General features: G+C 41.3%; 1 protein-coding gene across 2 annotated transcripts; it reads left to right on the top strand.

Moving 5' to 3' along the window:
• Window positions 1-924: 924 nt before the first annotated feature.
• On the top strand, window positions 925-22,770 carry cers6 (ceramide synthase 6). Of its 2 annotated transcripts, XM_039014959.1 has the most exons (11): window positions 925-1,224; window positions 3,091-3,196; window positions 4,089-4,219; window positions 9,167-9,224; window positions 12,355-12,405; window positions 12,541-12,633; window positions 16,337-16,465; window positions 16,887-16,993; window positions 20,843-20,999; window positions 21,463-21,486; window positions 21,725-22,006. In XM_039014959.1, exons 1-11 carry the CDS (start codon window positions 1,055-1,057, stop codon window positions 21,890-21,892), a joined length of 1,194 nt encoding a protein of 397 aa, XP_038870887.1. In that variant the 5' UTR covers window positions 925-1,054; the 3' UTR covers window positions 21,893-22,006. The 2 variants fall into 2 exon arrangements, with proteins under 2 accessions (XP_038870887.1, XP_038870888.1); XM_039014960.1 differs by lacking the exon at window positions 20,843-20,999 and having other exon boundaries at window positions 21,725-22,770.
• Window positions 22,771-23,318: the final 548 nt, after the last annotated feature.

Genomic DNA, 23,318 nt, shown 5'->3' with positions numbered 1-23,318 from the left:
TGCTAATACTGTATCTGCTAATACTCTATTCATTATTTGAATATGTTGGTAACCCGAATATGTTGGTAACCCTCGAAGCAGGTGTTTGAAGGATATATTGGCACGGGTGTTGTTCGTCTCAGGCCAGCAAACCATGCCAATATATCCTCCAAACACCGGCACTGAGGGTTACCAACATATTCGGGTTACGAGGGTTACCAACATAAACATTCCATGTTTATGTAACAGTATAACTTTAAACCGTCCCCTCGCCCCGACACGGGCGCGAACCAGGGACCCTCTGCACACATCAACAACAGTCACCCACGAAGCGTCGTTACCCATCGCTCCACAAAAGCCGCGGCCCTTGCAGAGCAAGGGGCAACACTACTTCTAGGTTTCAGAGCAAGTGACGTAACTGATTGAAACGCTAGTAGCGCGTACCCGCTAACTAGCTAGCCATTTCACATCCGTTACACTCACCCCCCTTTCAACCTCCTCCTTTTCCGCAGCAACCAGTGATCCGGGTCACGGCACCAATGTAACAGTATAACTTTAAACCGTCCCCGCGCCCCGATACGGGCGCGAACCAGGGACCCTCTGCACAGATCAACAACAGTCACCCATGAAGCGTCGTTACCCATCGCTCCACAAAAGCCGCGGCCCTTGCAGAGCAAGGGGCAACACTACTTCTAGGTTTCAGAGCAAGTGACGTAACTGATTGAAACGCTAGTAGCGCGTACCCGCTAACTAGCTAGCCATTTCACATCCGTTACACTTAGCATTATCTAGTCCAATTGTGGCATGATTCCACTATTTTTATCTGTTTCATGTTTCAATCGCGAACTTTTATTTTGAAGGCAACCCGCTGATTTCACTATTGTTGCTCACACTAATGTCGTTCATGACACACACGTGGGAAATAGACAGACGGGCGGCGCATACACTGATCCCATCACACTAAAAACCTGCGAAGATCGACCGTGAGACTGCTGCAACTACGCAATAGGCCATTGATATCGCATTCATTTCTGGTCCATTGGTAAAGTGGACAAAGCGTACATAATACAAGGAAATGGCTGGTATTTTGGCATGGTTTTGGAACGAGAGATTTTGGCTCCCTCACAATGTAACCTGGGCTGACTTAAAAAACACAGATGAGGCAACATTCCCACAAGTCGAGGATTTGTATCTGGCTTGTCCTTTAGCCTTCTGCATCTTTATGATTCGACTTGTTTTCGAAAGGTGGGTGCATTCAGAAGTGATAACCTTATATTGGTATAACTGGAGATGATGTTGGATTCGTTTAATTTACATGTAGCCTAAAGAAAGCCTGTTTTAAAAAACATTGTCTCGGGTAGGCTAATGAAGCATGTATCGCTCACACTGAATTTCTAGACAATGACATGCACATGATGCGATGTATCAAGGAAGGTAACATTGTAACGTTAGCTTCTCTATAGGCCTGTCTGTTACATTGTAACAATGCTTCTTCTATATATTAATAATGTGTTGGAGCGAAAGAGCTGCATTTGGAGATGAATTGTTTTCTCCATAATAAGATGCATGCTGGCCTTGCATCCAAGTTGCAGCTGTCAATAGGAGGCAAGGACATTATTCGAGTCATGTTCGTATAATTTAGCCTATTATTGACCTTGCAAGGGTCTGTGCTGCCTATGTCTTGATGGTGATCAGTGTTGAGCTTCGTGTTGTTGTTGTAAGCCTGCCTATCCCAATTGTACATAGCCTACCAGGCTAAGTGTTGACGCTAGACCGGTACACCACTCAGACACATGGGATGCTCTGTACAATCTAGACCACAAACATCAGTAGGAAACAGACAGACCCCCTCAGCAGTGTCTCAACATTGCCTAATACTACACACTCTTTATATCGGCTCATCATATGATATAGCATATAGGTGTCTGATTTAGATGTGTGTGCATGCGTCAGTAGGCTACAGTTGAACTATATTTTAGTGTGGGCTACATACATGTCACTGATTGGCCACTGTCACCGCCACCACCGTGACACCTCACTAGCCAGCCCACCACTCGTACTGTAATCATTCACAATGGAACGTTTTCTTAGAAATATGTGTGCTGTATACGTCTTCATGGGACAGTTGAGAGGCTTGTTGTTAAATGTAAATGTACTTGATTACGGATGATATGACCTATAAAATATGATCGCACTAATAGGCCAAACAAAATAGTGAAGACTGTGGTTCCTGCTGTGAAGTGTTCCTAGACCTAGATGTTTGCTTTTTAATGGTAGATTATACACGCAGCTTGCTTATGCCTACACAAGCCTCACATGTACTATTATCGGTTTGCTAAAACAACATGTAGTAGTACTGGATTAGTGTCCATTGAATCTGCCAACAACTGCTGTTGCTCTTATGTTCCCTCTCACTGAAGACAACACTACCTCTGTCAATAGCAGCTAGAATTCTAAATGAAATTTATACTGAGTCAGTGTTCACAATTCACTTTTAAGGCAGGCTTTAACAGATTAGGTTTTTCACGTTGTGAGGCATAACGTTTACCTCATGAATGGTCTGTTTAGGCAGGTCAGATTTTCTGATTGCTGACAACACACTTCATTTGCAGAGTAAGGACTTTTTTGAATAGACCACTAGACTGCTAATCTCTCTCTCTCTCTCTCTCACTCTCTATCTCTTGTTGTCTGTCTCTCTCAGCTGTCTGGACATGGACATTTTATCTTGATCTTGGCGTACACTTTCAGCAGTTTAATCTCCCATAACCCTTTGTCCATTAATGTGACTGTTACTCAATCATATAGCTCCATGATGCCATCTTTCATTTATACAGTTGTCAAATTTAGCCAAATTCTTATATTGTGAATTGCTGACGATGCATACTGACATAATAATTCAACAATTCACACATTGTACTTATAGTTGGATAAGATTTTTAAGCATTGAGATTTATTTTTAACAACTTGTTGTCAATATTGTCAATGTGTCTGCCACGATTGTCCCCATTTACCACGATCAAAACACTTTTCTTAGTAACAACAATTAGTTGATGATGATGATACAGTACCCACTGTGAGAATATTCTGATATTGTTTTGTTATTCTTTGTAGGTTTATTGCCAGACCATGTGCCTTGGGTCTCAAGATACAAGCCAATGGACCACAGAAAGCCCAGCCCAATGCCATTTTGGAGAAGGTGTTCACTGCTATCACCAAGGTAAATCAAATAAAAAATAGTTCCTGTGTTTCCATCTTTTGTTTGCATTTTTTAGTGCTGATAACATACTGCATATTAAAATCTGTCTCTTTGCAAAAGGCATTGGATTCAGTTTGAGTCCAGAAAGCAAGACATCATGTTTGAAAGTATTTGTGCCTCATTCTATTGATGCACCATGGTTATTATTAGCTCAGAAAGGGATGAAGGTCCTTTAACAAATGCTCAGATTCACATACTGAGAAAGTTGGCAGACTACCTCCACACAAGGTAGACATCCTCAGTCATTGTGCATCCTCAGAGATGGAAACGAAGGTGTGTCTTCTCAGCTTCTTTTCAGGTGATCACATAGTTTCACTTAGTGATGGGGGAAGAAACCGATACAGTTACATATCGGGATATTATTTTTGACTATGTATCATATCGTTTTGAGATAACCTCAATATTATTTTTGCACTAGTTGGCTGTGCTTGCACCAAAACTCCAGTATATTTCCTTCATAGCTTGTTCTCCATTCTTTTTAAATAGGGAGCCAATTTGTTTTCAGCACTTTTATTTCCATGACTGATCAAGACTTGTTTATCTCATGACTGTCTCTTTTCCCTCTGCAGCAGACATATGGTGAGCAATATGTTTGGAACACCGAATCGCAATAAAATCATAGTATCGAATTGCAATACATATTGTATCGGCACCTAAGTATTGTGATAATGTCGTATTGTGAGGTTCCCTGGCAATTCCCCAGCCCCAGTTTCAGTACCCCATAGTGCATCATGCTGATGAAATGTTGAGACATTGATTGCCTTTGATTTCAGCGAATATCAAGACTGTTTTAACTTCAGACAATAATGACAGCCTTGTTAACAGTCAGGTGTCTGGATCATGTGTTTCCTAGCATCCAGATGAGAAGAGGTTGGAGGGCCTGTCCAAACAGCTGGACTGGGATGTGCGGACCATCCAGCGCTGGTTCCGACAGCGCAGGAACCAGGAGAAGCCCAGCACGTTGGCTCGCTTTTGTGAGAGCATGTAAGAGGTCTCGAAAGCTTCAGAATGCCATGTATTATCACTAATATAAACACATACAGTCTGTGAAAAAGTATTTGCCCTTTTCTAATTTTCTCTACTTCTGCATATTTTTGATACCGAATGTTATCAGATCTTCAACCAAAAAGGATTTCAGTGTTTGGTTTTCGCCAGGCATAATGGGACCCATGTTGTCCAAATACAGGAAGCGTTTGGTTGCAGTCATTGCAGCTTAAGGTGGCACAATCAGTTATTGAGTTTAAGGGGGCAATTTGTTTTTCACACAGGGGAATTTGTTTTTTTGGGTTGAAGATCTGATAACATCCAGTATCAAAAATATGCTAAAATAGAGAAAATCAGAAAGGGGGCAAATATTTTTTTTATGGCACTGTATGTGCACATTTGTTCAGTGGAAATAGATTTAAGGGGGTGGATACCTAGACTTTCCAGTCTTTCCTGTCTGGAGGGATATCTACTAGTTGAACAAGCCTGTCAGAGTGGGATCATGCCTGATACCAGTGTAGCCAGGCTGGCAGTGGGAGAAGCAGCGAGGCACAGAGTGGGTCTCTGATGCCCTGGGGCTGCTCACTCAGGAGCTCACTGTTAAAGGGACTCACTGCTAAGACGATTGGCACAGTCATTATTTGATCTTCAAAGAGAAATATCAAATTCAGTTTGTCAGTGTGAAAGTACCATGGTTCAGCAACTGCCAACTGGATTCAGTTACTTTGGTGGAATAACAAAAAGAAAGACGTCTCACAAAAGCATAGCCTCTATGTAACTAGAGCAAATCTGTTTTGTCAATATTTTCTGCTAAAATTAAATCAAGGAAGTCCCTAAATGTTAAATATATGCAGTGTTGTGTCTGTAGGCAGAGTGGAGTGGACAGACTCTGAATGGAATGGATGCCTGATTGGTTTCTCTGTTGTCTCAATAGCTTGCAATTCCCTAAACTGAACCAGCCACATTCATCTCAGCAGTAATCCTACTGTAATTAGTGCCTTGTATACAGCTGTTTGGGTTTGATAGGACACTATGGCCTCAGACATTTCAGGATGGCCAAAGGTGAAGCCACTGTTCTCTTTTTCATTATGCTAACAAAGAGAGATACATTTAGACTGGAGACAGCAGAGTCCAACGACACGGCGCACAGTTATTTATTTTGCAGCTAGTTATATCGGGCCTGTCTGGTCCCCAGTCCCCAGTGGGGCAAGGGCTTTGTTTTAGACCACAGTGCTGGTTGTCTGAACCGATCTGCCTCCAACCCTCCATGGTCCTCAGTGGTTCAATTCTGTCAAGAGGAAAATAACCAAAGGTAGTAGATTATAATCCGCTGAGGTTTCAAAGACAAAGCTCGTATTTGTGTTTCGTGAGATGGAATGTCAGGAACGTCCTAATACAGACATTTTGAGGGACATAAATATTTGCATTAATTTGTGACAATATTTATGGTAAAGCAGCGAGGAACAATGTGACAACTCACTCTGCAGCTTTCTGCTCTATGTTGACCACCGAACACAATGGAACTGGGCCGTGATTGATAACGTCTAAGCGTATCGTCATGTTATAAAACGACAGGACCATGTACCATCTGGTATGCGGTCACCAGCAAAACGATATTTAGAGAAAGTAGTTGTGAGTCATAGTAATTGTACATAAATGGCACCAGGCCCGGTCCTGTCCGTGGTGCCGCCCTCCTATCCCCGTTTTTATTTTTTTTTAAGTATCTGTCTCATAACATTTTCATGAGAATCATCTCCAGTTTTGTAGGCTTCAGAAAAACCACATAGGCTATGACTCTTTCTACTATAGGCTACATGATTTATGTTAGATAACTTGAGCATTGTTGGAGGGCTGCATCGCTCCAACAGCACCCTGGAGAGGCACACTGGGCATGGACAAGATACATATTTTGCACCCCTGACTTTGGCAAAGTAAGCACTGCTTATCATGGGGCGGCATCAGCGGTCACCTAAATAGCCCATATGATATACTGTATATACGTTTTAATTGTTTTTGGGTGGAATTATGTTAGGTGCGTCTTGGTCAGTTTAGCTTTCTAATGTTAGGGCCTTCCCTGAATAGCGCATCACTAGAAGCACACTCTTTTACAGTGTTTGACTAACCAGTTGCCAAGCAACCATCTTCTTGACCTATCATTAGGTTATTACAATTAATCAAGCAGCACAGAGAGCAAAATAACCTGTGGCTTGATTATTTGAATTCCATGAATGACTGCCTTTCTTCTCATTCAAATGTAAAAAGATAAATGAAGGAACCTGTCTGATAAAAAGGACTTAACATGGATTTACTGTAGTGTATTAATCATTGCATAGGCTACCGTGGTGTGTTTTCTGTCTTTGGCTGTCAAAAAGACTTACTTTTTGTAAGGCCAGCTAAAACTACCCACCCTAAAACCACCTGGATGTAAGAAAAACTCCCAGTGTCACACAGCATGATCAGCATTTGTAAAATTCCCCCTCTGAGGCCAGTCAGTGAAAGAGTATGTGAGCGGAGCGGGCCCAATTTGACTGGAGCGTGGAGCGAGATTCCCGAAGGCTGGCGCGTCGGCCTTCTTGCCCGCTCCAATTTAGCTCCAGTAGCGCTCACTTCACGAGCTCAGGGTGTGCCCGGCCCAGCATTCATCTGTGGTCTAAAAAAACTGATAAAAGACACAAGTGCAAAATCACGGTGACTTAAAAAGATGAGGCGCAAGAGAGGGAGTGCGGTGATGTAGTGTCCACAACTAAAGAATCCTTGTGGAATCTGAAAAAACAAATATCCCGAAAGCATGATGAGTACTTACTACGTGCACATGCTAAAAGAAAGGAATGAGATGGGTAGCTAATTAAGTGTGTCATGGTAGAAAAGTATTTCTAAACTAAAAATCAGATCTCTTAAAAGGTTCCTTCATTTATGTTATATTATCTATACAATAGGCCATAATTGATTTTGGCCCAATAGGCCTGGCATATTCCAACTTTCAAGGAGCTTTCTGTTTTGATTGGGTTATTTTTGCCTAAAAACCTTTATGCCTACCTATAGAAAAAAATATATACATTACAACTCTGCATCCAAAAGAGGTGTTTAGGATATTCTCTGCTGCTGGCCTGCTCTCCAGGCACTATCACATGAGCCTGAAGCCACAGACTCTGACCAAATTTGTGTTTCTAAAACTGTATTCAAAGGCACCGTAGACTCGTTTAATTTGTATTTTATTCGAAGTAAGTCACAGCCTATATGCGCAATTTATAGACTATAATGATTTAATACAACAAAATGTTGTTTAAATGCTGAGCACTTAATGTCCCTAACTCTCTACCAGCCTAGTGTGTCACACTCGCAAATGCTTCACAATGTATTACTTTGTAGGCTATAGCCTTGAAATAATATAGCCTAAAAAAAAAAAATTGTTCCTTATTAGGAACGAAAAGTGTTTAATATGACATGTAGCCTATTTGAAATGATAAGCGCTTCTTACATTCACCTTTTCATATTTATTAAAATACTTTTCATTAAAATCATATGGTTTGGTTCCAATACTTCAAAACCAAATGGTAGGTCCAGGTAGTCACAAAAATCGATGGGTGTTGGTTAAATAGTGATTTTTAATGAATGGAGTGAATTTGGAGCTGCAGTTATTTTTTTCCCCTGTGAGCTCTGGTCGGATTTCCGACCAGTCAACTCCGCTCACATACTCTGGTCAGTGACTATTCGGTTCATACAACATCCCTGTCACATCATGCTAGTCAGAGTTGGAACCTGTCTCTGATACAGGATGAGTATTCCTGTGTGCTGCTGTGACTGTGTGAAACCAGAGTACACCTGCAGCTGACAGGCTGTTTCACCCGTGAGAGGCCATATTAATGGCAAGACTCAGTCTTGAATTATTGATGCAATTTGTCATCGTTACAAACCAGAAAAAAATAATCAGTCTTTGTCAAGTGTTTCTTTAAATAATTCATTTTTGTGAGAAAAATAAAAAGAATCTCATTACGAAACCCATCTTGTAATCTGACAAGGACGTGTGTTAGTTATTGGCTAGCTCTCAGCCCATTCTCAGTGCAGTAATTAGGTGATTGTTTTGGGCTGTGTGCAGCAACAGCGTGGCTTTGATCTCTGAAGTGTCAACTGGAAATGTCTCAGTCTCTGCTCTGCCTGAGAGCTATAGAAACCCATGTTCACAGGAGACCCTTTCCTACTCAATCAATTTGCAGCAGTCGTGGATACGTGCTGGCTTATGTAAGACCAGAGTTTGGGACTGAGAGTGCCTGCCTCCCTCTGCCATGCAGCAGTGCAGTGCGGTGGCGTCCGGGCTCCAGTGGAAGTGACTCACCCTGGAATGCAGACGCTGGGATGTGAGAGCCCTGGCGCTCCGGCCACTTCTCTGACAGGCTAGCAGGTCTCAGGACAGGCTAGCGTACTGTAACATATAGTTCTAGAATATAACCTAGTCTCTGCCACTGGATGAATTCACCCGTGGTATTCTTCTGTTAGGTTGAAAACTGAATAGCTGATCAAGAGGACGCGCGTGTCCACAGTCCACAGGCCTTTCCTTTCTAAAAGCTATTTTCATTTCATTCTGTGTCTTTTGAAAATTATTTAGAATATGATACGTCTACTGTGTGCACCACTAATTGGTCTAAGAAGTAAAAGCTCTGCATACGAAAACCATCAGTGACTCAGTGCTTACAATGAAAGGAACTGTAGTCAGATGAATAGGGGAAAATAAGAGACTGTTTGTTAAGACGTGCAAGTGCGATTTGAGTGCTGTGTGCTGTCACGGTATTGAACAAAGAGCCTGGACAGACGGTGGCTTTCTTGGCTGTCCTTGGATTGACCTCCCTCACAGGAGCTCAAACATGGCCTCTCTTTGACATTCCACAGAGGATGCATCCAAACCCATAATTGTGTTACTGACTGACGTTCTGTTCTTTGTTTTCTTCACAGGTGGAGATTTACATTTTACCTCTATATATTTACCTACGGAGTGCGTTTCCTTAAAAAGGTTAGTGGGCTACTTCCCAAAATCATTTCATTGATGAATACCAACATCTTTATTCAGCACTTTCCGTATTGAGGACACGTTCTTCAAAGAGGAGCTATAACAGAACCTTGCACTTAAGGATGTGTGGAGGAGGTTAGATTTGATGCATCGTGCTGTGGAAGAAGTACCAACTGAAAAAGAATGCACCTCTCAAATACTCCAACCAGTGATCACTGGTAAATAATTGATAGATTTGCTCTGCACAGTATTTATTATGCAGATATTAGTGTCTGTGAGCACATTATCAGTTGAGAAACTAGTCCCTGTCAACTACCACCTTCAGTCTAATGCTGTTGTTACTCTATGTTGATATATAGAGGAAATAATTGGAAATCACATCATTACTCTGAGGGTATCACTTGTATTTGAATGTGTCTGTCTGACTCTGTGCTATTGTGTAATGTACTGAGGCCAGAAGACTTTCGAGTGTCTATAGTAATTGAATGCTGCAGATGCGGCCATTGATTTAGAATAATGATTAAGGGTGAATAAGAGACGTTGCTGCGATGAGAATGTCTCATTGCAACAGCTTGCATGACGAAGCACTTTGTGGAATGAGTTCATTCCCTTCAGCTGGGCCTAGTGAGTCTCCCGGAGGGTATTAATAGCACAGGTCTACAGGGGAGGAGAGGCAAACTCAATTGGCTTCCCTATACGTCGCCGTTTCTGTTTGATATAAGTCTGTGTGACGCAAAACTCGCCAGAACGGCTGTATTTCTGCCTGCTTGAACGGCAATAGCTCAGATATACAGTACCAGTCAAAAGTTTGGACACATCTACTCATTCAAGGGTTTTCCTTTATCTTTACTACATTGTACTACATTGTATAATAATAGTGAAGACATCAAAACTATTAAATAACACATTTGGAATCATGTAGTAACCAAAAAAGTATTATATATTATATATTTTATATTTGAGATTCTTCAAACTAGCCACCCTTTGCCTTGATGACAGCTTTGCACACTCTTAGCATTCTCTCAACCAGCTTCATGAGGTAGCCAGCTGGAATGCTTTTTAAACAGTCTTGAAGGAGTTCTCACATATGCTGAGCACTTGTTGGTTGCTTTTCCTTCACTCTGCGGTCCAACTCATCCCAAACCATCTCAATTAGGTTGAGGTTGTGTGATTGTGGAGGCCAGGTCATTTGAAGCAACACTCCATCACTCTCCTTCTTGGTCAAATAGCCCTTACACAGCCTGGAGGGGTGTTTTGGGTCATTTGTCCTGTTGAAAAACTAATGATAGTCCCACTAAGCACAAACCAGATGAGATGGCGTATCGCTGCAGATTGCTGTGGTAGCCATGCTGGTTAAGTGTGCCTTAAATTCTAAATAAATCACAAGTGGCACTAGCAAAGCACACCATCACATCTCCTCCTCCATGCTTCACGGTGGGAACCACATATGCGGTGATCATCCGTTCACCTACTCTGCGTCTCAAAAAGACACGGCGGTTGGAGCCAAAAATCTCAAATTTGGACTCATCAGACCAAAGGACAGATTTCCACGGTCTAATGTCCATTGCTCATGTTTCTTGGCCCAAGCAAGTCTATTCTTCTTATTGGTGTCCTTTAGTAGTGGTTTCTTTGCAGCAATTCGACCATGAAGGCCTGATTCACGCAGTCTCCTCTGAACAGTTGATGTTGAGATGTGTCTGTTACTTGAACTCTGTGAAGCATTTATTTGGGCTGCAATCTGAGGTGCAGTTAAATGCAGATTTCTGAAGCTGGTAACTCTAATGAACTTATCCTCTTCAGCAGAGGTAACTCTGGGTCTTCTTTTCCTGTTGCGGTCCTTATGAGAGCCAGTTTCATCATAGCATTTGATGGTTTTTGCGACTGCACTTGAAGAAACTTTCAAAGTTCTTGAAATTTTCCGGATTTACCCGACCCTCATGTCTTAAAGTAATGATGGACTGTCGTTTCTCTTTGCTTATTTGAGCTGTTCTTGCCATAATATGGACTTGGTATTTTACCAAATAGGGCTATCTTCTGTATACCAACCCTACCTTGTCACAACAGAACTGATTGACTCAAATTCCTTTTAACAAGGCACACCTGTTCATTGAAATGCATTCCAGGTGACTACCTCATGAAGCTGGTTGAGAGAATGCCAAGAGTGTGCAATGCTGTCATCAAGGCAAAGGGTGGCTACTTTGAAGAATCTCAAATATAAAATATATTTTTTTATTTGTTTACATTTTTTGGGGTTACTACATCATTCCATATGTGTTTTTTAATAGTTTTGATGTCTTCACTATTATTCTACAATGTAGAAAATAGTCAAAATAAAGAAAACCCTTGAATGAGTAGCTGTGTCCAAACTTTTGACTGGTACTGTGCATGGAAACATGAAATGACCCCAGGAATCGACAGAACATTGCTAAATGATGCACACAAATGATATAACATTCAACATGGGTGAACCTTTCCTTTAAGTCTCTGTCTTACCAAGGTGAAGCTTTAACTGTCCTAGCCCTTATCATCTCTCCTAGACTCGAAGTTGATATAGTATGGGTGATGATTGAGTGACAACTCTGTAATGTAGCTCAGTTGGCTTACTGGTCCTATTCTGTATTTTTCCACCAGACAACTCTTGCTATGTTCCTCCCTAATGTAAGAGTGTGAGTTTGCACGTCAACTAAAGCGGAGTTAGCATTTTTAAGAGATAATGATGATAAGCAGCTCATTACCCTGCCTTTGTAGTCTAGGTCCCTTTTGTGGCAAGACATAAGACAGTCTTAACCACATCCCCCAGGTCTCTAGAGCATTCATCATGTGGCCTGGGACCAGAATGAACATTCGCAGTCGTCCCCAGGCTAACGCGTCTGTGATTTACTTTGCACTACTAGCGTACAGCAAACGCTTGCTTTGATTCAATTAAGTTTCCCTTGATGATAATGCAATCTGACATGGCTACGGTCCCAAGGTTATTGATGTGCTGGATCTTAATCAAACATTTAGTGTTGAGCCAGAGGCAGCATAGCATTCAGGTGTCGGGATCAATAGCACTTTATGAATGTAAATCCACTTTTAATTTGGGAACAGCATAACAGTACATTAATATTCTGTTTGTGTATTGTCTCTGTAGACCACATGGCTATGGAATACAAGAGAGTGCTGGTATAACTACCCTTATCAGGTAAATCTCCCATGTTTTCTCTGTTTTCATTTGTGCTAAGCGACTTCTTTACACCTATAACAGTTATTGTATTTGAAAGGTCTGTTATACCTAGGTTTAATATAACTTTCTTGATCTATGTGTGTATTTTCACAGCCTCTGACGGTGGACATCCACTATTACTATATACTGGAGCTGTCTTTCTACCTGTCCCTACTCTTCTCCCAGTTCACAGATATCAGGAGGAAGGTAGGATACCAATTAAGTCAATACATTAATATGAATAATATATTTGACTGTTTGTTTATCACATTGCTTCCTCCATAGACGTGTGCATATGATTTAACAGCAATTTCCTTTTAACCAAGGTAATTATGTTTATAATAATCCAAAATAAAACTAATAATAGTCATCTTTAACAATAAAGACAATATTAGGTCAAGGAAAAGGCTTCACAGCTGGTTTTAGAACATTCAGAAACCAAATGTGTTCTGGGTTTTTTTCTCCTTCATAATCATTTGTATTGTGCAGCTCCAGCTTTGATTTACACAGTAGTAATCTCGGAGGGAAGCACTAATTAATGTTTGTCTGCACTTGCATTCAGGCCTCCTCCGATTTGTCTGTTCCATGACTTAGATTAAATAAAACTATGTCCCTGGAAGTGGTGCATTTGCCTTGATGTGGTCTAGTCTCTCTGTTCTGTGAAATCAAAGGGCTCTGAGAGGAGGAGATGGATTAGCGTTTGCTCATAACTTTTATGAGTAGAATTTTCTGCCAGCCATTCTAAACTGTTTTCCCCTCATTTGTTTTGGAGTGAGTCCTATTTCAGTATTCAGTTCCTAGAATCTGCCGATTTGATAATTTAAAAAAAATATTTATTTATATATATTTTTTCACATTTCTCCATTATTTTTTGATTTCAGCGTAATGTTTGTTGTAGCCACTGATCAAAACGTCATTAAAAATGTAAAAGATTGAATTAAATATTTCATATTGAATACGAATGGTTACATGTTGCTGTTGATATCAGCGTGTGTTTTAGCCCTGGTTTATCTGAGGTAATTTTGTTAGTAGCTCATGGTGGTTATATCACCTTCGTAGCCTAGCTTCCCTCTCCATTTCCTCCTGAACGATGGTTAAACACTAATTGAGGGTCAAATAAACAGCTGGGATGACATCAGGCCCAGTTTTCTCACTCACTCACGCTTAATCGCCAGACTAAAGATCAATAATCCATGGAACACGCATGCACAGCCACTATGAAAAAGAGTGCTGCAGAATTGCTGATATACAGACAGACATATATCTGTTCACATATATAAGACACTCACGTACACCTTCCTAGTATCCCCTTTTGCCCTCAGAACAGACTAATTAATCGGGGCTTGGGCTCTACAAGGTGTCGAAAGTGTTCCACAGTTGTGTCAAGTTGGCTAGATGTCCTTTGGGTGGTGGACCATTCTTGATACACACAGGAAACTGATGAGCGTGGGAAAACCCAGCAACGTGCAGTTCTTGACACGAACCGGTGCGCCTGGCACCTACACCCATACCCCGTTCAAAGGCACTTAAATATTTTGTCTTGCCCATTCACCCTCTGAAAGGCACACATACACAATCCATTATTTTACAGGTCAGGGCTTCTCCATGTTTGAGCTGTCAATATTGCCTCTGCTTATGTTTTCTTTTCAATGAGCTATGCTATGCTATCTTCTTTAACACTGTTGAGAGGTGTCAAGAACAAAGGTTACAATATGGGGGGGGGGGGGGGGGGTAATTGGAAATACAGCATGTGTATAAGCTTTACGATTTGAATCATCAATCAACCTTTTCAGTATTTTTTCAAATCAGCATCAACAGCCATTCGTTTACATTAACACGTGTCATTGTTTATGGAGTTGCCACCTTGGCCCATGGTCTTTTCCATTGTTCTTGTGGTTCACAGAATGTCAATTTGCATGCCTCCCAGCCCAGACATGTGCCTGCCTCTTCCTCCTCTCTCTGCCCCACCCCGTCAACTCCACAGCACACCTAACACTCACTCAATTACTCACTCACAGCTGTCCCATGATGCCATAGTATTTATGCCCTCACCTCTCATCTCCGTGTTGACTGTTGGCATGTTGTCTGTTTTTGTTTCTCCTTTCAGTTTTTTCATGCACAAAACCACGCATTGAGGAGGTCCTCTGCACCCCCTGCCAATTCCAGTATGTTCCCTGCACTCTATTTTTGCCATGCTTCCATTCTGCATTTCACACCACTGCTCTTCCTCCTCCTCATCCTCCTGCGCTGGGCCAGTTGCTCTGCTGTCCTGCTGTACTGATTCCCTTCAACCTCATGGTGGACAGGAAGGCTCTCCCATGTCATCCACATCCTCCCACAGCCTCACTCATCAGGACATTGCAACCAGGCTAGCTTTATATAGATTAGACTGATCTAAACAGGCTGATCTAGACTGACTAAAGGCAACTTTAGTTGTAGTACATATAGACTCCCCTCTATTTTAGTGCTTTTTTTCTAGACGTGATTCTCACACTCAATAAAGTGTCAGTCTGAAGTACAGTGCTGTGAAAAAGTATTTGCCCCCTTTCTGATTTTCTCTACTTTTGCATATTTTTCATACTGAACATTATCAGATCTTCAACCAAAACCTAATATTAGATAAAGGGAACCTGAGTGCACAAATAACACAACAGTTACATACTTATTTCATTTATTTCATGAACAAAGTTATGCAATACCCAATGCCCCTGTGTGAAAAAGTAATTGCCTGGTTTTCGCCAGGCATAATGGGACCCATGTTGCCTAACAAGTTATACTTTTGACTCATCTGTCCATTGAACATTCCTCCAAGAGTCGTAATGATCATCCAGGTGCTTTTTGGCAAAGTTTTAGTCAAATTTTTGGATGAGATTGTTCCCATTATGCCTGGTGAAAATCAAACACTGCATTCCACAGTAAGAAACTTACACCAACGGTCAAGCATTGTGATGGTTTTGGGATGCTTTGCTGCCTCAGGACCTGGACGACTTGCCTTAATAGAAGGAACCATGAATTCTGCTCTGTCTCAGAGAATTCTACAGGAGAATGTCAGGCCATCTGTCTGTGAGCTGAAGCTGAAACGCAGCTGGGTCATGCAGCAAGACAATGATCCAAAACACAGAAGCAAGTCTACATGGAAATGTTTAAAAAGTCAATGTCCAGACCTAATCCCAGTTGAGATGCTGTGGCAGGACTTAAAACGAGCAGTTCATGCTTGACAAGCCACAAACGTCGCTGAGTTAAAGCAGTTCTGCATTGAAGAGTTGGCCAAAATTCCTCTACAGCGATGTGAGAGACTGATCAACAACTACAGGAAGCGTTTGGTTGGAGTCATTGCAGCTAAAGATGGCACAACCAGTTATTGAGTGTTAGGGGGCAATTACTTTTTCACACAGGGGCATTGGGTGTTGCATAACTTTGTTAATTAAATAAATATAAGTATAAATTGTCTTTGTTATTTGTAAACTCAGGTTCCCTTTATCTAATATTAGGTTTTGTTTGAAGATCTGATAACATTCAGTATCAAAAATATGCACAAATTGAAGAAATCTGAAAGGGAGCAAATACTTTTTCACGGCACTAGATGAGAAATGAAGGTGAGTCCTGCATTCAGAGAAACAACAGAATTGTTGACACAAATCAAAAGCAGATGGGAGGGAAGTTGAATTGCACAGCATGTGTTCTGATTAGTGTGCAGCCAGAAAGTGTACAAGGGGCTGAGGAGTCCACTTACCCCTGTGAGCACAAAGAATACAGCTGCAGTCATACTCTCTGCATGACGCAGAGGATTTCATAAAACCCATATGCTCTACAAGTCCCCTTGCTATGAGTCACATGGTGGAGAGCTGTGAATGCTTTCTCCCTCTGCCATTGTGTGACATGACTATGACGCCTGTGTGTCCCCCCCCAGGACTTCCTGATCATGTTTCTGCACCACCTGGCGACAATCACCCTCATCACCTTCTCCTACGTCAACAACATGGCTAGAGTGGGCACGCTGGTCATGTGTCTCCACGACGCCGCCGATGTCCTGATGGAGGTGAGTAGAGACACGGGACTCGTTCATCGAGGCACAACGCTGTGGAACGTTCAGATGGAAATATGTTTTGTAGAACAAACATGTCATTTCTATTCAATACTTTTCTATCTGCAGCGTTCCACAACGTTTGCCTAATGAACGTGGCCCTGAAGTGTGTTCTTCACACCCCAAGGACTTGTGGGAGGCTCCTGTGGTCTTTTGTGGTTGATATAGAATCGCACAGTGAGCACAGTAACTATCAGGGGAAATCGGCCATCTATCGGGGGAAATCGGCCATCTGTAGATTTTAACTATGCACTGCTAAAAAGATGTATAAAAAAAGATACGGTGGTTTCAACAGCAATTTTTATTTTTTGTATTGTGCGTTATGCCATTTGTAATAATTTTTCATGTGAACATGCATCTGTGACTTCTGTTGCAGGTTGCCAAAATGGCCAACTATGCCAAGTGCCAGAGACTTTGCAACCTCCTGTTTGTTATGTTTGCCATGGTCTTCATCAGCTCCAGGTTGGGTGTCTATCCTGTCTGGTAAGGATGCTTTGTCTCTACATCGGATGGTTGCATCCCACATTGCACCCTATTCCCTATTAGCCACTGGTCAAAAGTAGTGCACTATGTAGGGAATAGGGTGTCGTTTGGGACGCAGATATGTCTTCATTATGAAAATCTACAGCTCAATTGAAATGATGGGCTCGAGTGTCTTGTCAGTTAACACATCACTTTATCTGAGAATGTTTGTTTATATGCATCTTATCTGTCTCCGTATGCAGGAGGCATGAATGTACTGTAGATCTCAGAATACTGACACTCCAAATGGGCTTTGCAATTTTTCCATGAAGATTTTCCTTTTATACAGGTCTTGGTGAGTTTTGTTGCTTTGTAGTAGTTAGTATGGATACTACAACGACAATATGGACATACAGTGCCTTCGGAAAGTATTCAGACCTCTTGACTTTTTCCACATTTTGTTACGTTACAGCCTTATTCTAAAACTGAATAGTTTTATTTCCTCATCAATCTACACACAATACCTCTATGACAAAGCAAAAACAGTGTTTTAGAACATTTTTCTAATTCTTTTTTTTTTTTTAATAAACATATTACATTTACATAAGTATTCAGACCCTTTACTCGGTACTTTGTTGAAGTACCTTTGGCAGCGATTACAGCATCAAGTCTTGGGTATGACGCTACAAGCTTGGCACACCTGTATTTGGGGAGTTTCTCCCATTCTCTGCAGATCCTCTCATGCTCTTGTCAGGTTGGATGGTGAGCGTTGCTGCACAGCTATTTTCAGGTCTCTCCAGAGATGTTTGATCGGGTTCAAGTCCGCGCTCTGGCTGGGCCACTCAAGGACATTCAGAGACTTGTCCCGAAGCCACTCCTGCGTTGTCTTGGCTGTGTGCCTAGGGCCGTTGTCCTGTTGGAAGGTGAACCTTCGCCCCAGTCTGAGGTCTGGAGCGCTCTGGAGCAGGTTTTCATCAAGGATCTCTCTGCACTTTTCTCCGTTCATCTTTCCCTCGATGCTGACTAGTCTCCCAGTCCCTGCCGCTGAAAAACATCCCCACAGCATGATGCTGCCACCACCATGCTTCACCATAGGGATTGTGCCGGGTTTCCTCCAGATGTGACGCTTGGCATTCAGGCCAAAGAGTCTGAGAGTCTTTAGGTGCCCTTTGGCAAACTCCAAGTGGGCTGTCATGTGCCTTTTACTGAGGGGTGGCTTCCGTCTGGCCACTCTACCATAAAGGCCTGATTGGTGGAGATGGTTGTCCTTCTGGAAGGTTATCCCATCTCCACAGAGGAACTCTGGAGCTCAATCGGAGTGACTATCAGGTTCTTGGTCACCTCCCTGACCAAGGCCCTTCTCCCCCGATTGCTCAGTTTGGCCGAGCGGCCAGCTCTAGGAAGTGGTGGTTCCAAACATATTCCATTTAAGAATAATGAAGGCCACTTTGTTCTTGGAAACCTTCTTCAATGCTGCAGAAATGTTTTGGTACCCTTCCCCAGATCCGTGCCTCGACACAATCCTGTCTCTGAGCTCTATAGACAATTCCTTTGACCTCATGGCTTGGTTTTTGCTCTGACATGCACTGTCAACTGTGGGACCTTATCTAGACAGGTATGTGCCTTTCCAAATCCTGTCCAATCAATTGAATTTACCACAGGTGGACTCCAATCAAGTTGTAGAAACATCTCAATGATGATCAATGGAAACAGGATGCACCTGAGATCAATTTTCGAGTCTCATAGCAAAGGGTCTGAATACTTACGTAAATAAGGTATTTCTGTTTTTTAATTTTAATACATTTGCAAAAAAATCTAAACTTGTTTTCGCTTTGTCAGTATGGGGTATTGTGTGTAGATTGCTGAGATTTTTATTTATTTAATCCATTTTAGAATAAGCCTGTAATGTAACAAAATGTGAAAAAAGTCTACTTTCCAAAGGCACTGTATCTTCTCCAGTAAAGAGAGAGCGGATTTAAAAAGAGCGACGGACCATTATTTTTAGATTAATTATTTGAGATACATTTTAGACTGGAATCTAAAATTACACATTTTAAATTACATATTGAAAACATCATTTTACTTCCTCTTGATGTTATTATGGTCTGTGTCTTTTGGTATCAATACCAGCTGGTTTTGCATTTTCATATTGGACTTCCAATTAAATGGATGAATTTGTATTGTACTGGGATGTTTTTGATGTCATCAGTGACGGGGCATCCTACCTTGAGAGAGAGAGAAACAGTAGAAAATCAGTCATAGTCCTTGAATATGTGCTCACCATCTTACTGTGTGATGTCCTTGTCACACTCTCAAGTAAGAAGGCAAAAGGGACATGATTTACTATCCTGCTCTGAGACGACACCCCAAACATTATCACCCTAAAATATATTTCCTTTGAGACCACACTCGAGGATAGAGCTGTTGATAACCAGGTCCAAATGACAAATGACTCTCTATTCTGGAGATATTAAACCATAAACCTCTACAGTGCAGTACTCTCTCTGTAGAAAGGTTTCTTTTGAATTGTGCAAGTAAATCCTTTAGAAATGTCTTATTCAGTGATTTCCTCTTTTTTTCCTCTTGTCATGTGGGTTATACAGTATATCAAAGTGCAGGCAGAGTGCACCACAACAGCCAGAAAGCTGTTGCCATGGCTTCAGTATCAGCAGGATTCATTCCATGTACAATTTTTTGGTCCAGCAATATCTCTACCTTCACTGAAATAGCTCAATCATATCAAGCAATACTTTGTGTGCTACCTCACTAATTTGGTGTACAGTGCATTCGGGAAGTATTAAGACCCCTTGACTTTTTCCACATTTTGCTACGTTACAGCCTTATTCTAAAAATGTATTAAATAAATAAATAAATCCTCATCAATCTACTCACAATACCCCATAACGACAAATGGAAAACAGGCTATGAGACTCAAAATTGAGCTCAGGTGCATCCTGTTTCCATTGATCATTCTTGAGATGTTTCTACAACTTGGTTGGAGTCCACCTGTGGTAAATTCAATTGATTGGACATGATTTGGAAAGGCACACACCTGTCTATATAAGGTCCCACAGCTGACAGTGCATGTCAGAGCAAAAACCAAGCCATCGGTCATTATGGGATGGATTTGTGTGTAGATTGAGGAGAATTTTATTTTAATATTATTTTCATCCATTTTAGAAGTCGAGGGGTCTGAATACTTTCCAAATGCACTGCATGTATTCCATCGGACACGTGAATGAAGGGTTTCACACGTTTAAAGTAGGTCTAGTAGTGTGTACAGTATATTACAGATTGACTTCATAAAGTAAATGCACATTCTCTGCTAGAACCCTTTCCACACAGTGTAGCAGTGAGAAGGGTACAGTTCTGTCTGTATCTGCCGGGTGATGATTATCCTTGGCTGTTAAGAGTGTGTGTCTGGGATGTGGAGGATGGAGAGTGGCTAGGGGCTGAAGGCTCTGGACGTTAGCGTCTTATGTTGTCCCTGAGGGTTTCTCTCAGCCACCTGCCTATTCCTCCACCCTACTTTTTTTAGAGCACCAAGGACATTATAATTCTCTTCTGTTCACCTAGCATTCTAAGGGCTGTCTCTTTACACAAATTATTTGATGACAGCTGCCTCAGATTTGGTTTTCTGACGTGTACTTCAGTTGACAGGTTTTTGTTGATGTCAAAGAGAGAGACGCATATTAAAATCCAAGTCTATTACCCAATTCCCAATAGAGATGTTGTCTCTTCAGGAATAAATTAATCAACTCATTACTACATCCTGTAGCTATGAGCTACACTGAATACTGAATGTGTCTTTTGTGTGGTTCACTTATCAAATAAATTGCCAAACCCCCCTCCCCCCTCTCTCTCTGGTAGGATTTTAAACACTACCTTGTTTGAGAGCTGGGAGATCGTGGGGCCGTACCCCTCCTGGTGGGTGTTCAACCTGCTGCTGATCCTGCTGCAGTTCCTGCACTCCTTCTGGTCCTACCTCATAGTGAAGATAGCCTGCAGAGCCATCTCCAGAGGAAAGGTGAGCGACAAGTCAGAGGTCCCTCCTCTCTGACCTTCTCTTCCAATGGCTTTTGAGAAAGAGGCGAGAAGAGAGGACGTGAGGAGACAAGGACATGCAATTAAGTTTCTCCTCCAGGTCACATTGCTAGGGTCCCAAATGGCACTCTAGTCCCTATGTAGTTCACTACTTTAGACCAGGGTCCATAGGGAATAGGGTGGAATTTGAGAAGCAGACATTGTCATACAGTAATGCTTTGCGAGAGGACCATCTTTACGTAGTTAAATTCATTCTCATTATGTATGGAATTAGAATTTAGTACTATCATGTTACTTTTTGTAATTGTGGATGCGAAGCATTGGCAATATCTTCACCCTCAAGCTGTAATGTACTGTACCACAGGAGCTAATCACTAAACTGTTTTGTTGTCAATAGCCTTTATTGATTTTACTTTTCTATCCCTTATGCTAACCTTTCCACCAAGGTGGGGAAATGGAATCCTTTACATGTAAGTAGTAGAATAGAAAGTGAATAAATGTATTTGTGTATTATTGTCACATGCTATCTCACTAACAAATCACAATTACAGATTGTTCTGACACGCAAGCCATCCTTTTTGTTTTTGACGTTTTCATCTTATTTGTAAAATGGGGGAACCAATAGTAATGGCCAACCGCTTGTACTTCCTCTGTCATGACATCAGATTGTATATGAGCTGTTCTGACAGCCCCTGCAATTCTCCACAGGTGTCGAAAGACGACCGCAGTGACATTGAATCCAGCTCTGACGAGGACAACGGTCCTCCGCCTGCTCCTGTTCAGAAGCACTACAACAGCACCACCAACGGGACCAATAAAGCCCACGGGACCAACGGGTACCTGTCAGCAGGGGCCCCGTGTCCAGACGAACACTGACCGCCACTATGAGACATTTATAAGCACTGGAGCAAAGCTGCAGACACCATTCATAGATACTACATGTGACATGAACAACATTGCCTGTCTGGTACTGGAAGTGCTTAATAGAAATCTGTGAATGCAGTTCCGTTTTCTGTTTGATTATTTCCATGTTTCCTGTCTCATTTTATTCTCTTTCTCTATATTTGCATCAAACTGCACTCAATGAAATATCAAAGCACTCCTGTTGGTACAGCCCACTCTCTGTTTAGCCAATGAATGAAAGCATTCCACTGTTATGGTGAAAGCATGCTGTTTTAAAAGTAGTCTTGACTGGCAAACTGGGGGGTGGTTAATTATGTTAGTGTCTTTGTTATATATATATTTTTATGGATATGTTGACAATAATTTGAAAACATATCTCAACTACTTTGTCAGTGTTAAGATGAGTTAATTTTGGACCAATCCATAATGCTTATCAGTCCACTATTCCATCAACAGGTAGACACATTACAGTATGAGTCTTTTCACTGGCAAAATGCTAAACACTTGGATTTGCTTTCAATGCTGCAATACCAACACATGCCAAAACTGTGACCGAATTTGTTTTGCTCACAAAGGAATAGTAATGTGGTCCCACAACAATGCATTATGGGAAATACAAACAAACATTCTCCTTCCATAAGCTGTAAATGAGATGTCAGTAAAACAATTATGTATGTGTGTGTAAAAATAGGGCCATGCTATATTTTAAATTAAAGCATTTTGTTATAAGTACTCTACAATATTTCTGGTAAGTATTTTTATTAAATGTTCATGGCCCTCTTGGAAGACCGATATAAGGTATTAAGCGTTGACTCAATTATAACCCATGACGATATTAAAGATTGCAAGTCAGAAAGTATGTTTTGTCGATCTGATTTAATTTCAAAGAGCAGGTAGTGTTCATACTTATTCTTGTGACAAGCAACTAAGTAATATTGGTAGATTACAGAATTGGAATTTAGTGGGATGTCTTAAATTGACTATGGATGTAAAAAAAAAAAAATCGACCTCTTGAAACTTTGATAAGCACTCAAGGTTAGTGGATAATGAATTGCATCTCATAAATTAATCAGAACTGAATCCTTGCAATTAATATTCATTCAACAATGCTTCCGGTACAATGCCATTGTTTAAAAAAGAAATGTGTCATTCATCTTGCTAATCCAGTCTCATACATTATCATTGAAATAGAACTAGATAGTGTAGTGTATATTCAACTTTACAGTAGCATTTGTTTTTCAGAGAAAAACAATAGCTCTTCAGGTGCCCATGTCATTTCTCTATTTACTTGTATTGACAAATATGAATTATCCAAGGACACATGGATAGACTAGGAAGTGTACTATGTAAGTGTAATGCAGTCTCATCTTAATGCTGAGCATTGTGGCAATGTATTTAC

This window comes from Salvelinus namaycush, chromosome 19 (genome assembly GCF_016432855.1).
Source record: "Salvelinus namaycush isolate Seneca chromosome 19, SaNama_1.0, whole genome shotgun sequence".
Classification (NCBI taxonomy): Eukaryota; Metazoa; Chordata; class Actinopteri; order Salmoniformes; family Salmonidae; genus Salvelinus; species Salvelinus namaycush.
The sequence above is the reverse complement of the archived record's forward strand: the minus strand, read 5'-3'. Positions and strand labels throughout refer to the sequence as shown.

Coding starts and splice junctions, on each gene's coding strand:
- cers6 (XM_039014959.1), top strand. CDS start 1,055: ATGGCTGGTATTTTGGCATGGTTTTGGAACGAGAGATTTTGGCTCCCT. Junction 3,197..4,088: donor TGTTCACTGCTATCACCAAG/GTAAATCAAATA, acceptor TGTGTTTCCTAG/CATCCAGATGAGAAGAGGTT. Junction 16,994..20,842: donor TTGGGTGTCTATCCTGTCTG/GTAAGGATGCTT, acceptor TCTCTCTGGTAG/GATTTTAAACACTACCTTGT.